We start from the raw sequence: 16,233 nt of genomic DNA, 5'->3' as shown, positions 1-16,233 counted from the left end.
CCTAACAGAAAAGCATGGAGATGCATCTCTTCTCTACTTCTGGATGATATAGCTAAGAAATCCCACTTTGCTATCTCGATTCCTATTTCTTTCATCTCTTCTCATTACCCCCTCTTCTGCTAAGTGTAAGGTTGACAGTGAAGAAATCCTGGTGGAACATGGCAAAGAAACTCATATTTAGAAATCTGATATAAGACTTGTAAATAGATCTTGGGTGTCAAATAAAATTATATGACAGACTGCTAATCTTTTCTAATAGCCTTTGGAGTGGGGATGATAAAGGGCTTGTTAAAATAAGGCTAGATTTCAAAACTAGGGCCTGAAGCAAGGGGCCAAGGGACCCATGTCCAATGCACAACCCAGTTCTGGAAGATACTCCTTTCTGGATGGCATTTGAAGGTCTCTGCCTTAAGCTAGAGCTATAAATTTCAGGCAATGGGATTAACTGTGAGCGTGGCATTCTTGTGTTGCCCAAAAACTTGGCACACAATGATGATGTCTTACATATAATGCAAGTACAAGAGACCCTCTGCTTTCACAGGGGATATGTTCTAGTGATCTCTGCCAACAAGGAAGTCTGCAAATCTGCTATACTGTGCATAAATATAGACCAAAGGGGATTTGTTTCAGACATATAAAAGCTGACAATATCCCTTTCCAAAGCTAGCTCTTTTTCCAGTTATTTTTCATTTTGTCTGATTTTGTCGGGGACAACCTGTTACTAGGTTGTAATCTCTCCATTTGATAACTGTTAATCTCCAAATAATTTCTATCTAAGGAGGATCATTATTTTTAATTGCTTTTTGTAGCAACATAATGTCTCCACCCAAAGGCTCTAACTTACTGGATGAAGCAAGATGTCCTCTATCTACGCTGCAGTGGTATAGGCAATAGTTTGACATTGCCAGAAAACCAGTGAAGGGGTTGATGGGGAAAAAGGCAAACATCTAAAAATGAAAAATTCAAAGCTATAACTCATGAGGAATTCCTATATTTATTTTCTGCACTATTTGGTTGCTTGTTTTTATTCACAATTATATGAGATTTATAATATTATGGTCTATACTAAACAAGTATCTCATATCAAATAGAAACTTCTATAATAGTACCAGTTTGTACTTGAAAAAATTTATTTTTAGTGATAATATATAATCATATCCACTTGCAGATCAAGTTAAATCAATCACGCTGTCCTCTCAAGGGATGCAAAGACCTTGGCTATCCACTGGCTGCTGGTCTGGTGGAGGTGAATTACCATTTACTCTGCAAAATACTGAAAAATGTTGACTTGAGCTTGGTGTAGAACATTTGAGCAAGAATCAAAGGAGAGAAAAATATTAGTAACATAAAATCTTGTTTGTATATGAAGTAGACCAATAGCCAAAGGAAGGGTAGGCATAGTATTTTACTAATATAGACTATAAAATGGACACAGAGGCAGGTACAGTTGGAAGAGGGTACCTTCAACTATGTAAATATCTCCTGAAGTATCCTTTTGTAAGAAGCAGATAATGATAGGTTCTTGACTTGTTTTGTTATTAATTCTTTCGTAAGGCAGAAGAAATAATAAAGGGAACTACTACTTTGGACTTTGATCCAACCAACAGGGAAGAATTTCCTGATGATATGAAAATGAGGGAAGGGGACATTAGTAACAATTAGAAATGTACTCTATATTTTAAGTTTAGGAAAAGGCAAATATGATACTATGACCAGATACTCTAAAAGAAAACATGGATCATGAGGAATGGGAGATGAAAAACAATTTTTTTAATATCACAACTTTAAATAATGTCTACTAGGAAGAAAGGAAGAGAAAGAGAACACTAAGAAAACCAATGATCCTTGACTGAAAAGTACATGTAAAGTATGGAAAGAGTTATATACTGAAGGGTTATATGCTGTTTGTCTGAACTCATCTTATGAATATTCTATAATATATATCGCATTTAACATATTATAAGCATAATGCAATGTATTATAATTACATGGTACATATATGAATAAAAAGTAGTTATTTGTATATGTGGTTTATCTTCATCACTATATTATAAACTTCTTGAAGCAAGTACTGTGGCTTATTCATCTTTGTACCCCCTCATAGTGCTTGGTGCACAGTGAATTAAAATGAAAGGTCAATAAATGTTTGTTAGATTGAACCGACTAATATAAAAGGGTAGCATAAGATTGTTAAAAAGCTGCCAATAAGTCTAAAGATAAGAGTAAGCTGATTTTTTTGTAATATGATTAAGGGTAGCACAAAGGACTTCCCTTTTTTTAAAAGCTATGCTTGAAACTTGAAGAATATAGTCTCCATGTTTGTGATCTGTGGTGTAAGTAGTGAAGAGACAGAACCACTCAACTTCTTGGCTGCTTCTATCATCTCCCCAATAAGGAGAATAATATTCAAAGTTAGAACAGCAGACCAAATATGGTTAACAAGGAATAGTAAAAAAGTAATATAGCCTTTTAAAAAAGTTTCAAATCTCTAGGACAAGTTGAATTGAACTGCACAATGTTGAAATGACTTTTAAAAGTGATTATTAAACCTATTTCTATAATTTTTGAGGAGAAAGGGAAACTCTCAGAAGACTGAAGAGTGGTAGATATTTCCTTAATATGAACAAAAAGGGGGAAATGGTGGATTCTAGAAATTTAGACTAGTGAGGTTTATAAAATTTGAGAATGGATTCAGCACATAGAAAGTAAAGCAGTGATCATCAGGAACCAATATTGGTTTATTAAAAATAAGAAAGGCCAAAATTGTATAGGGTAAGTAGTTCCAAAAGAATACTGTAGATATAGTTTACCTTGATTTCAGTAGGGCATATGACAAAATCTTTTATGATAATCTTGTGGATGAGATGGAAAAATGAAACTGGTTGTTTGGTGATACTGCTAAGTGGGTGTATAACTGACAGAACAACTACCCCAAGCATGACTAATGGATTAATGAAAATTTGGAGAAAGATTTTTAGCACTATGTCACAGGGCATATCAAATAGTTCATAAATGATGTAAATGAAGGCAATTAAGGTATGTTTATTAGATTTTTCAGAAGACATATTTAAGGGGAGTAGCTGAAATGCTGGATGACAGAATCAAGATTTACAAAGATTTTAATGTGCTGGAAAGATGGGCTAAAATAAACAAGATTAAACTTAATAGGGATATATGTAAAGTCCTTCATTTAGGCTAAAAAAACCATCAATTTTTTGGTGTGCCACTAGGGAAAACCTGGGTTTGGCAGAAATTCATGTGAAAAATATAAAAAGTTTTTAATTGACTGCAAGTATATTATGAGACCTAAGAGTGTGATGTAGCTGCTAACAATTTATATTATCTTAAATAACCTTAATAATTGGGTTAGTAATCTTGGTAAGGAAGCTTATGGTTCCCCTGTACTTTGCATTGTTCTGACTACATCTGGGCAGTGTTTTCAGTACTGGGCGCCATGAGGAACACCAGAACACCAGCAGATTATGATGTATGCAAATGAGAGTAATCACAATGGGAAACTTGAAAATATATACAATAAGAAACAACTGAGCTATGGGTTAATGCTAAAGAAAATAAGAATTATGGGGGGGCATGTGAAAAAGGTAAGCTCTATAGGGGACAACTAGAAACATTGAGTGGAAATTAAAGCAAATCAGATATTGATTGATTCATTATAAGGAAAAATGCTTAAATAATAAGAGCTTTCAAAAGTGGAATGGGGTATCTAATGAGTTAGTGAGTACTATGCCATTGGAAATGTTCAAGAGAAAGCTGGGCAAATATATCTCATGGAAATAATAGTAAAGATTCATGCACTGGGTTAGATGTAGAAGATTATTGTGTGACTGATTTTTTTTTTGCTTCAGAAATCCTATGAATGGCCATTAACCAAGTACCTTTTCCTTTAACAAACTAGTGTATATCTATGTAGATTATAAAGACATTTTTCTATTTGGGCGTTGTCAAGGGAATGTCACGAACAACACTGAGGAAGAGATTAAGTCATGTAATATGCTTTGACAAAATCATATTAGGCTTGAGAAAAACATAGTTTTCCGCATACTCACTGTTCTTGCAATGACAGATTCGGCAGCCACTGTGATCAAGTTTGAAACCGTAAATACAATCCTTTTCTGTCAAAGTACAGTTAGATAAGACCCCACAAGCAGGTGGATCAACTGTGATGTATGATGGTTCTAAGAGTAAAAAAGAAAAAAAAAATCCTTGAAACACATATGAGCACCTGATATAATAACATTTAATCTTGAAATAGCATACTAAGGGGCAGCTAGGTGCTGCAGTGGATAGAACCCTGGCCCTAGAGTCAGGAGTACCTGAGTTCAAATCCAGCCTCAGACACTTAACACTTACTAGCTGTGTGACCCTGGGCAAGTCACTCAACCCCAATTGCCTCACTTAAAAAAAAAAAAGAATTAGCATACTAAGAAATCTGTTAAAGTGGTTGAAGGAAAAACCCAAATTTTCCTATGAAGGATTTTCAGAAGAGTGTGGGCTAGTAGCTCATATTTGAGTCTGTTTATGCATTCTTTGACCTCCCTGCAGGAAATGTAGATGGCAGAAGCAGTCATAGAAAGTGGACAAGAAAGATCAAAAGATCATTCATAGGGGGCAGCTAGGTGGCGCGGTGAATAAAGCACCGGCCCTGGATTCAGGAGTACCTGAGTTCAAATCTGTCCTCAGACACTTGATACTTAATTAGCAGTGTGACCCTGGGCAAGTCACTTAACCCCCATTGCCCTGCAAAAAAAAAAAAATTTTTTAATTTAAAAATTAAAAAAAGGTCATTCATTTAGGGGCAGCTAGGTGGCTCAGTGGATAGAGCACCAGCCCTGGGGTCAGGAGGACCTGAGTTCAAATCCGGTCTTAGACACTTGACACTTACTAGCTGGGCAAGTCACTTAACCCCAATTGCCTCACCAAAAAAAAAAAAAAAAAAGTTCATTCATTTATCTGCTTCTTCCTGCTGTTAGGTGGACATTTTTTTTCTTTGAAGGAAAAAAAAAAGACTGGAGAGAAGATGATGTCAGCTATCAATTATTCTGTCATCCTCCAGAGCAACTTTCCTGGAACTAAGACAAGTCTCAAATATATTCAGTAGGATAGTATTCAGCAGGGTAGCTCCATTAATATATCTGTCTGTCTTTCTTTTTCTATAAACCATACTGCTACACAGAAGTAACGTTACATTGGTTAGGTGTATATGGTGCTCAGAGTTCAAGTGAGTGTGACAATAAAATGTAGAGGTTTGGGGAAGAAGAGAAAACACCTAACCTCACATTTGGGGGAAACAGGAGAACCTTCTGATCTTGTGAAAAGATCCAAGCAGAAACTGTGATAAAAATGAATTCTGTGCCTTAAAAGACACGCGAGGTGTTAAGTGGCTTCAGACAGGTAGAAAACCTCAAACAAAATATTTAAGTTGGTTAAGAGGCAAATTCTTACAATCTCGAGTTCTGAAGAGTGTCCTCAATGAGACCAGGGGAAAATATAATTAATGAATTTTATTTATGCAATTTCTTTCCCGGCAAAGATTCCATGTGTGCAATTTACACATGGCAAGTTATTCCTTATGTCTCTGAGACAGCCAAGAACAGAATGTCTGTAAATATCTTTTTTTAATAGACAGAAAAGAAGATGTTTCAGAGAGCATAGATGACTTCTCTAAATTTACATAGCAACTCAGTAGCTGGCTGAGAATAGAACTGACCAGAGGTTTCCTGACACAACCCAACACAGTACTCATTAGGCTATAATGTCTTCTCAAGTTTCATCTGCTGTGCCCATGGAAGATGAATAAAAATAAAAGGTTAAGAAGTTAATAGCATTTTACCTGTAATTGTTGGAACAAGGAGATTTTGAGCTTTTTATTCAGTTTTCTAATGTGGTACAGTTATTAAAATCTCTTCAGGAAGTAATTTACCATGGTGTATTACGATGATGCATTTATCAGTGTTCTACTAGTAAAAATATTTATACAATACACAATCTTTGCTTTTAATACAACATGCATATTTTGAGCAATATATTGTGTTTTTAGGTCAACTTTCTCATACTGTAGTTTAACATGTGCCCTCTGACCAAATTACAAGATGGGATAGGTGATAGATAGCTGGAAGCCTCACCAAGAGTTACTGACTAGATTTAAGTAGTGTTTAGCACATTTTAGATGAAATACAATGTTACTATTTTCCTACCATGCTTTAAAATTCATCATAACCAGATTAAAATTTCCTATTTAGGATTCTGTGGGATTTTTTCATCATCTTATTAACCAATAATAATGACAGAGATACAATTTCCAACCACAAACTTCACCCACAAAGCCACCATCGCCTTGGGAAGCCACTTTCTGTTCAGAAACACAAGATTCTGAAAACAGCCTAATGCCAGGGTAAGAGTGTAACCAGAGCCTATCCCAGCAGAAAGAGTTCCATATTCTAGTATCTAAAGCAGGAATCAGGGATTCTGGATTTTGGCCCCTGGGTAGCACAAGTACATAGAATGTTGGATTTAAGAGTCAGGAAGACCTTAGTCAAATCCTGCATTGGACATTTCTAGACACATGACCCTGGGCAAGTCACTCAACCTCTTTCAGCCAGTTTCCTCATCTGTAAAGTAGAAATAAAAATGGAACCTACCTCACAGAATTGTTATAAAGATAAAAATGAGTTAATAGAGGATGCCCCTGAAGTCTTAGTGATGTTTTAAACTCTAATAACAAAACAAAAACCAAACCCCCCAAAAAGATAGTTTTTGATGGCCTTTTTTGGCCATATGGTTTTGTAAGAAATCCACAGACTCTTTTAAAAAGTACACTATGGACAAATGTACACTTAGGCAGATATAAATCTGTGTGGAAAAAAATAGAATGATCAGTGTGGAATTCAGTGCTATTTTTATAAAACCTGAAAGAAGATTTGCACAGGGTGAATGAAGTCCTAACCATTCCACTCCAGGTCAAAGTCATCTCCCCTTCAAAATGATCTTTGCCTTAATCTCTTTTGTACACTGTCACCCTCCTTATATCACAGATATTTGGACATTACTTTCCCTGTTGGTAGATTGCAAGATTGGCATCCTACGGATTTTTGTATCTCTAGTGCAATGCATGTGATACGTGTTTAATGAAATGTTTTTAAATTAAATTGAGCTGTTTTTAGAGAATGACTAGAATAAGTTCAGTATATAGCCTATCACCCTTTTATACAAATATGATACTGCTGTTGTTCTCTTGTCACTTCTGAATTCTGTCCAGTTGTGTTGGTGATTCAGTTCAATTGAATTTAACAGGGATTTACTAAGTGTCTCTATACAAGGTACTGATTAATTTCTGCTATTCTCTTGTTCCCCTGCTGACTAATGCTTCACAAATGTAAAATGGCTGTCTAGGATTAGGGTTACAATGTGGAACTGAAACAACCAAAGTTACTTGTCAGACGTGAGGGTCAACTGTAACACTGGTCCATTAGCACCATGCTTTAACCAGTTAAACATATTCTTTCAGATGCTGTGGCAAGTTTCCTACCTGTTTGATGCCACTGCCATTGGAATGGTTGTTTATTCATTTGTTCGTTAATTCATTCTTCTATTCAATGATTCAACAAAACGCTTAACTCAGCACTTTTAAAGTGCAATGATTCTCTAACAGCCTTGATTGTTGCCCTCTAATATTTCATCTAGAGTGGATTCTAGTTTCACTTTAACATACTTTTTTATGATCTTTGATCTTCCCCTTTCTGTACCTTATTTCCACTTACAATTTTAGGCCACATCTATACTAGCTATATTTCCATAAGAACAAAATTACAACAGAATTACAAAATGATCCATCAACTATTGAAAAAGTCTAATGCTGGCATAAAACAGAGTAAAGGCTGTGTGTGACTTCAAGTCCAACTTTTAACCTTCAGAACTTGGCAATGCTGCTTACTATTCAGGAATGAATGCTTTTCCAAAAAAAAAAAAAGTACTTTTAGAAAAAAAAAGTACAGAGAAACTACTGAATGCAATATAAAATTCTAAATAACAAAGATGAGACAACCCTTTGGTACTTTGTATTTCCAATGATAATCATTCAAGTTTTGGATCTTTATAGACAAGCCTCAGGAGTAAGCCAGAGTCAGTGGAATGTTAAATGGAGTTCTTCAAAGGCAGTTTTTGAAAAGGGTAGAGGTATTTCCAAGAATCAGGAGTCATAGCTGATCCTATCATTCTGCAATACCGTAAGCATTTGGGATTTTGTCAGCATAGATACTCCCCTTCAGCAATGCAGATTGTGAGCCCTTTGTAATTTAAGAGATAGTCTTTGAGAATTTTGGGGGCCAAAAAAACTTATCACACTGAAAGTAATTTGGTGCCAAGCCTCTCTAAATTCAAGAGAATGTCCTTGGACATATAGTCCATCATGAGCCTCATTATTAGACACCTGTCTCTGCTCCATGGGCATGGGTCTATGGATCCTTAAATCATTTCTATATAGCAATGAGTTATGAGAGGACTTTGGTGAATAGTGTTAGCATTCACTTTCAATTATTCTGATTGTTTCTGATCAAAAGAAGCTTGAAGAAGTTTTACTTAGGTAGTGAAGAGTGAATGAAAAATGCATTTTGTTTTCTTGAAAGAATGGAAACCATGCTATTTCACATGTCTCATGGAAAATGTTAGACTATTACTGTGTAAAATCTCACTGATCTATATGGTCCTGCTCTGACGAGTGAAAAGACCTAAATCCTACATAAATAATTGCTTGAAATCCCAGTGATAATTTCCTCCCCAGATTTTTAGGCTCATATAATACCGCTGGGAGAACATACACATTATACTAATTTCATCAGAGTGCACATAACTTTCTGCAATGGGGGATATTTACCATCTTTTCTCCATGAATACAGCTTTTTTTTTTTTCCTGGAGAATATCAGTTAAAAAAACGGCTCTGCTGAGACTTTTCGGAGGCAAAAAACATGACTGAATATTGACTGTGTTGCCTACAGCAAAGAAAATAGCCACAGAAAGGTGACAATGGATTGTTTTCCCCAGTTGAGAAATAATTCGGGATCACAATCTCTACTATCAATAGTGTTTTTCCATTTAGGGCTAAATGAATTTGGGAACTGAATGAAGTACTGCTTAAAAAATCACCCTGAAATTTCATTTTATCTTGTATTGAATCAGCTGAGGAATTAAAGAAATACCTTAAAGTCCTCCAAAGGAAGAAGGCTTGAAACAGCAGGAATTCATTGTCTTTGGCTACAACTATTTCTAAAGGGAACCCTGGAACAGCTTCTTTGTGGAGAAGGATTCTAGAAATATTTTCTGAGCCTAGAAGCAATAAAGAACAAAAATGGGTGTTTGTTACATCTATATCCACTTTGCGTTTCCCTACCCTATATGGGGACCGGTCCATGTCTCAAGCTTTGTCATTCTGCCAAATGGTCTTTAAGGACTCTCCAAGCAACCCTGTACAATCAAAACAACAACAAAAACGACAACCCCAAACCCCTCCACTAAAGTAACTCTTAATACTGACTTAAGTTGGGGAAACAGCTACCAGGCTCTTATTAAACACTATACAAAACCCTCATAAATAATAGCTTAAGTGAGCAAATACTAGTTTCCTTTTATTTAAAACTTTACATCATATATGCTAGGCACCTCTAGTTCCTCTCTTATCAGCAAACATATTTCTGAGGTGCAGAGTTCATTTAGTTTCTCCAGTTTTTTTCAAGAAGGAAGTCATCAGCTATCAAATTTCTGAACACTAACACTTGGCATTTTTATAGTGCTTTTCTTTCAGGAGACTCAGATATTCCCAGGATAGTACTTTCCCAACTTCATAATGGCGAAAGCAAAGCAAAGCAATGATAATGAATATTAATAAGATCCTACAGCTCTCCCCAGTCTTCTTGAGTCTAAAGCCACAAAACTAGACTGCCGTGCAAGAATGTACATTCAATCAATATTTGGTGATTCATGAGAGAGAAATCTTAACTGTGGATGATCCAGACCTACTTTTCTTGCGTTGGGTTATTTCATTGCTAACTAGTATAACCACTCAGAGAAGGCAAAAGGAGTAAACTTTATAAAACTGGAATATAGCATTATTCAATTACCAATTCTTGTATCTCATCTCTATCTCTATCTATCTATCTATTAGTATATCACCCCACTGAGTGGTATGGCCATCTTTTGGACAGGCTACAACAATAAGAAATACCTTTTGAGCATTAATTATTTTAAAATATATATTATATTCTTTTCTTCTTTAATGATCAATTTCTTAGTTTACCTACATGTTTATTTTTATACGATCCTTTCCTTGATCCCCCTAGCTTAGAAATAATTCTTCCATTACTGGATCTATGTTTGAACTCTCTTGTTTTCAGGCTTGGATTACATTTACTTGTATACCTGATACATGCCCCTTCTAACCTGTATGCTCCTTAAGAGCTGGGATATTGCTATTTTTTCCAACTTTGTGGCTCTAATATTAGGAGACAGTTTGCTGTACAATGATATGAGTAGCTCTGAAGTCAGAGGGCCTGGGTTTAAATCCTTAATCTGATGTTTACTACCTCTGAGACCATAGGCAAATCACTGAGACCTGGGCCTGTTTCCTCATATGGAAAAGCTCTAGATCTATGATGGAAAAATATTGAATTTTACTTGAAGGAAATATAAATTTAATGGAGATTTTGACAAAAGCTATGATTACTAAAAGATAAACAAATTTTTAAAAGCTATGATTACTGTCTTTCTATTGATCCAGTAGTTTTGGTTTGATCCATGTGACAGGCTTTTTTTATCCTAACGGTGGAGAGTTGCCTGTAATTCTTTCTGAAATACCTAATATCCCTATGGGAAAATCTGACCTATATTACTTTTTTTTTCTTGTGGTGAAATGAGGGTTAAGTGACTTGCCCAGGGTCACACAGCTAGAGTCAAGTGTCTGAGGCCAGATTTGAACTCAGGTCCTCCTGAATCCAGGGCCGGTGCTTTATCTACTGCGCCACTTAACTGCCTACATTTCTGAATGATAATCAACTCTAAGGATTGCTGAGTACCTGATGATATGACATGAGTTGGTAATCCTATGTAAAAAATATGCCCATAGGTGCCACATAGGACCACATGCTACAATATATCAATGTAGTCCTAGGACGTTACAAGGCACATAAAAATGTTAAATAACAGGGTTGGGGAAAATGGACATTTCCAGTTGGGGTCAAGGAACTTTCCCCAGAACTCTTTGGGTACTCTGATTAGACTATCATTACTACCATTATCTCTGACTCTAGATTTCATTTATACAGCTAGCTCCTGACTTTGGTCTTTGGCTACCAAGTAAAGTCTGGGGCTTTCTCTGTTATGAGCAAACAGCCCATCTCTAGTCTACTTTCTACTGTTTATATCCTTACCACCTACCTCAGTGACAACTTCTTATGAATATAAATTATTAACATTAACTTATTAACCACCTTTTAAGAAGTACAATCACCCTATTCTCTTCTTGACAACTATTCTTTTAGAATAGTCACCACTCCTCTTCATCCCTGGCCAGGGTTCAACAGACATAGTGCCTGGACATCCAACCGGATTGAGCTCTACTGCAAATAAGAAATCTCAAGCTCAAGCAATCCATCAAATCTCAGCTTCCCCAGTAGCAGGGGTTTAGGTGTGTGCCACCATACCTAGCCTCCTTTAGATGGATTTGTAGGAACAAAGTCCTTATTTTTCAGAAATTCAGATTCTTCCTTTTGAAAACATTAGGTTTTACTTTCAAACCTCTTTTACAAGATAAGAGAAAGGAAACAAAGAAGGAAGTTGGACTGGCTGAGTAACCTTGTCATACTTACTGTTTTGGCTCTGGTAACATCTTGTATTTTTTTAATAACACCTTTTCTCTATGGTTCCTTAGGTATGCTTACTGATTTCAAGAAAGCATACTGTGAAGTTAAGTTTCATTTCCAGACACATTTCATGCAATCTCTCCTTGACGATGGACTCTCCTGGACTTGGATAAGCTACACAGTCATCTAATGAATGGGAAAATGAAGAGTCTGCCAAGCTGCACTCATAGTGTATATAGCACCTTAAAAGCTAAATATATCAGGCTTCCCCTAAGCTAGGCAATTGTCTGTAGCCTGCCCAGGACCACAAGACCTGTGATAACACTTGCTACTAGAAACCTAAGGAGACAGCTTATCTGTTTTACTCTATCTCCATACTTGGTTCTATGACCACAATATCTGTTTAAATATGACCTATTTGATACTGAGTCAGAAAAATGTCAGCATAACTGTAAGCAAGAGGTTGTTGTATGATTAAGATGACATTTTCCCAAATAAAACTATGTAAGGGAAATTGTTGTCCATGGAAAGAGAACAAGAATCCTATAAAAAACCCCTAATCTGAGAATGGGAATTCCCAGGATGGGAGTTTGTGTGTTTAAATCTCATTGAGCCATGGAAACTGAACCACTGTAGCTGGAATTTTCAAATTCTTTTAGCCTGTACATGTTTCATTACCCTTTACCCAATGCTCCCCCCTCCTTTTAGAGATTTCTTGTCACAACATTCTCCTACTCAGAATTTCTTTCAGCATTTATATGAATGTTCACAGTTTAAAGTAGAGGTTACAAAAATGTTCCCTGGAGTTGCTCTTTGTTACAGTCAGATACGGAAGCTAACATATTCACTTTAAATTATTTATCCATTTTGTATGCTCTCTCCAGGGAGTTTTGGCCTTTGTCTTTATTTTTTTCTATTAAATTACATCTATTATAGGAAACAGAAAAACAGCCACTTCTGATTTATTTCTTTTTTTTTTTTGACCTGGATCTGAGATTTAATCCATATGGGAATATCCCATATATGAAAATTCTTTCTATACTTGGAGATCAGTAAAGTAACCTGGGGCATTAACAGGTTAAGTGACTTGCACATGGTCCCTCTTTCTCTCTCATGCACATTTACACAGACACATATATGCCCGTACTATGTGTCAGAGGTAAAACTTAAGCCCATGTCTTCCTGACTCCAAGGCTGGCCCTCTATACATTATTTACTTTTCATCTCTTTGCCACAGATAAAAGACTATTATCATAATATCATTAGAAGGTTAAAAATATCTTTACAATTTTTTAAAACAATTTTTAGCTAGCATTTATACAATGTTTCAAAGTTTGCAAAGTGCTTTACAAATATTACCTCATTTTATCCTCATAACAACCCTGGGAGGTGAGGTGCTATTATCTGCATTTTATATGTGAGGAACCTGAGGCAGACAGAGATTAAGTGACTTGCCCAGGGTCACATAGCTTGTGTATGAGAGTGGATTTGAACTCAAGTTTTACTGACTCTGGGTCCAATGCTCTATCTACTGACCCTGCTTTCTTTAAATAGTGTTTATTATACTCTGTAGTGTGATTTTTCTGTGTCAGGACTCAATATATCCACCCAACTTAATAAAAGGGAATAAAGAAAAATCTGGTTCCTTTATACTTTGGGTTCTATTTGTAAATTCAATTATATTATTAATTTGTGGTGAACCATAGAATATATTATGTAGGGATTATAGCTTTATAAAAATGACTACTTTATAAACCTTAATTTTATAGGATTCAGAAAAAGAGGGATATATTATTATAGTAGTAAGGTGAAAGCAAGAAAGCAGGAATAAATACAAATGCAGTTTTTATATAGCAGTTTGGTTTAGCTCATGGGTACTTTGGCATGTATATATAGTAACAGCCCACTTATCTGGAAGGTCAGGCTTCTGGTAATCCCAACCCTTTGGAACAGGGCCACGTACCCAAAAAAAGAGCTCTGATCATTTGAAATAGATGTACTTTACTCCAAAGGGGACGCCCTGATGACCTTCCTCATAGCCTATTTACTCTTATTTAACATATAATTCTTAACAAGTTTAAAAAAAGATCTGCTCTCTCTGTCCTTACAGAGTAAGGAACTAAAGATAAGAAGACAAATGAAAGACAAATATCAAGATAAAAAACAAACTCAATAACAATACTGCTTCCTCAACTTTGTTTGCCTTGTTGCTATACAATATCCAAGTGTTCAATAATACACAGCAATAACTTCTTCAGGGTCTCATCCATATGTACGGGGTGACCCATCTGATGTGCTATATAATATTTTTATTTCTGACGTGAATGAAGGTGTGGAGGAAAAAGTAATCAAATTTTCTAACAACACAGCAGGAAAGTATAGCTAACAGATTGGATGACATTTAAGATTCCTGTTCAGGGGGCAGCTAGATGGTGCAGTGGTTAAAGAACCGGCCCTGAATTCAGGAGTACCTGAGTTCAAATCCAGCCTCAGACACTTGACACTTACTAGCTGTGTGACCTTGGGCAAGTCACTTAACCCCCATTGCCTACAAAAACAAAAACAAAACAAAAACAAACAAAAGATTTCTGTTCAGATATGAGTTGAACTAGATGATCTTTGGGGGTACTTTTTAGGTCTAAGAGTTTGTGAGCTTAAAGGGATGGTTCTTTATGAAGGATAATCTTTGGGGAGAAAGTCTTTTTCCCATGAATAATGAAAATTGGCACCCAGAAATTGGACTGCTCAGTCATAAAAAATCTATAGCCTTAAAACACCCTAAATCTTACCTAGATTTCCCAAAAGATAAGCCTTATCATTAAAAGTGAGGACTCCCTGAATTGTTTTAAATAGTGGGCTGGTGTGCATGGCACTGTCCATGCCAGCAGGGAAACAAATAATATCTATTTTTGTTCCCAAACTGCCAAACTAAGTGTAGCATGTGCATAGGGCCTCTCACAGTGCTTGGCAAATAGCAGGCACTTAGTAAATACTTTGGTATTGATTGATATGTGAACCAGCTGAGAATCCTTTCAAGGCTCCTTGTGTCCTGCTTTATAATTTGACTACAAAATCAAGGTCAGAATTTCTATGTAAATCCTCTGTTGGACTTGCAAATGAAACATGGAATGCAGTATTAAGGTTACATGGCCTCATTGGCTTATATTGTGAACTCTTCATTGCCACCATGTAATTCTCCCTGGAACTCCAGATACAGCATAGTACAGTATAGAAATGGTTAGGGGCAACTGTTTTCTCAGAAGCTGAGACAGAAGGTGTGAACTAGGTTATATTTCAAAAGAAAAGTGATGAATCTGGCTCACCTTTCCTGGCATCAAGCTATGGTTAATTTAAAAATGTGTGAATGATTTTTTTTGGAAATGTAGCTATAGATTAGGTAGAATGACCTTAAAATTTTCTAAGGGGTGTCTTGTTAATTTCAGACTCACCATGTCTAAAACAAAATTCATCCACAATGGGAAAGCTATGTAATCTCACAGCCAACCTAAGGCTTGAAATCTTGAGGTCATTTTTGACTTATCCCCTTTCCCCATATCTAGTTCCCAACTCCATCTTTCTGTTCAAATTATTTCCTGAATTCTTCCCTGTCTTACTGTTCTTACTCTAATTTAGATTCTTATCAATAAGACTTACACACTTGCATTACTGCAATAGTTTTCTACTTATCTCTATGATCCTGATCTTTCTACCTACCCAAAACACCCTGAATATTGCTGCCAAAAGAATATTCTTTTTTTTTTTTAAAGTGACTTGCCCAGGGTCTCACAGCTAGCAAGTGTCAAGTGTCTGAGGCCGGATTTGAACTCAGGTCCTCCTGAATCCAGGGCCGGTGCTCTATCCAGGACCTGAGTTCAAATCCGGCCTCAGACACTTGACACTTGCTAGCTGTGAGACCCTGGGCAAGTCACTTAACCCCAATTGCCTTACTAAAAAAAAAAAAAAAAAGAAATCCTTCCTTGAAAAACCTTCAGTTGGCTTCCTATTTTCTGCTATCACTGTTTCTCCACTAGTAAAAAAAAGAAAAGAAAAGAAAAGAAAAGAATACCATTTTTACTACTAGACCCATAAAGTTGTCGGTAAAGATCTTTGTTTACAGTAGAACAGTGTATATAAATGTGAATGGGGGGGAGAGGGGAGGAGGGCAGAGCAATGAGGTTTAAGTGACTTACCCAGGGTCACACAGCTAGTAAATGTCAAGTGTCTGAGGACAGATTTGAACTTAGGTCCTCCTGAATCCAGGGCCGGTGCTTTATCCACTAGCTTCCCCCAAATTAGTATTTTTTTTAAAAAAGCTTTCCTGCTTGGTTTCTACAGTGAAGTGGAGATGAGGAGGGAATTCATTCC

At 36.2% G+C, this 16,233-nt stretch overlaps 1 protein-coding gene across 1 annotated transcript in view; it reads right to left on the bottom strand.

Moving 5' to 3' along the window:
* Window positions 1-16,233, bottom strand: part of CRIM1 (cysteine rich transmembrane BMP regulator 1) — a 258,248-nt gene that overhangs the window by 57,828 nt on the left and 184,187 nt on the right. Inside the window, 1 exon segment of the mRNA XM_043988449.1 lies at window positions 4,068-4,196. Coding sequence (XP_043844384.1) covers window positions 4,068-4,196 — 129 coding nt within the window.

The sequence above is a fragment of the Dromiciops gliroides genome, chromosome 2 (genome assembly GCF_019393635.1).
Source record: "Dromiciops gliroides isolate mDroGli1 chromosome 2, mDroGli1.pri, whole genome shotgun sequence".
Classification (NCBI taxonomy): domain Eukaryota; kingdom Metazoa; phylum Chordata; class Mammalia; order Microbiotheria; family Microbiotheriidae; genus Dromiciops; species Dromiciops gliroides.
This window is presented reverse-complemented; position numbering and strand designations above follow the sequence as displayed.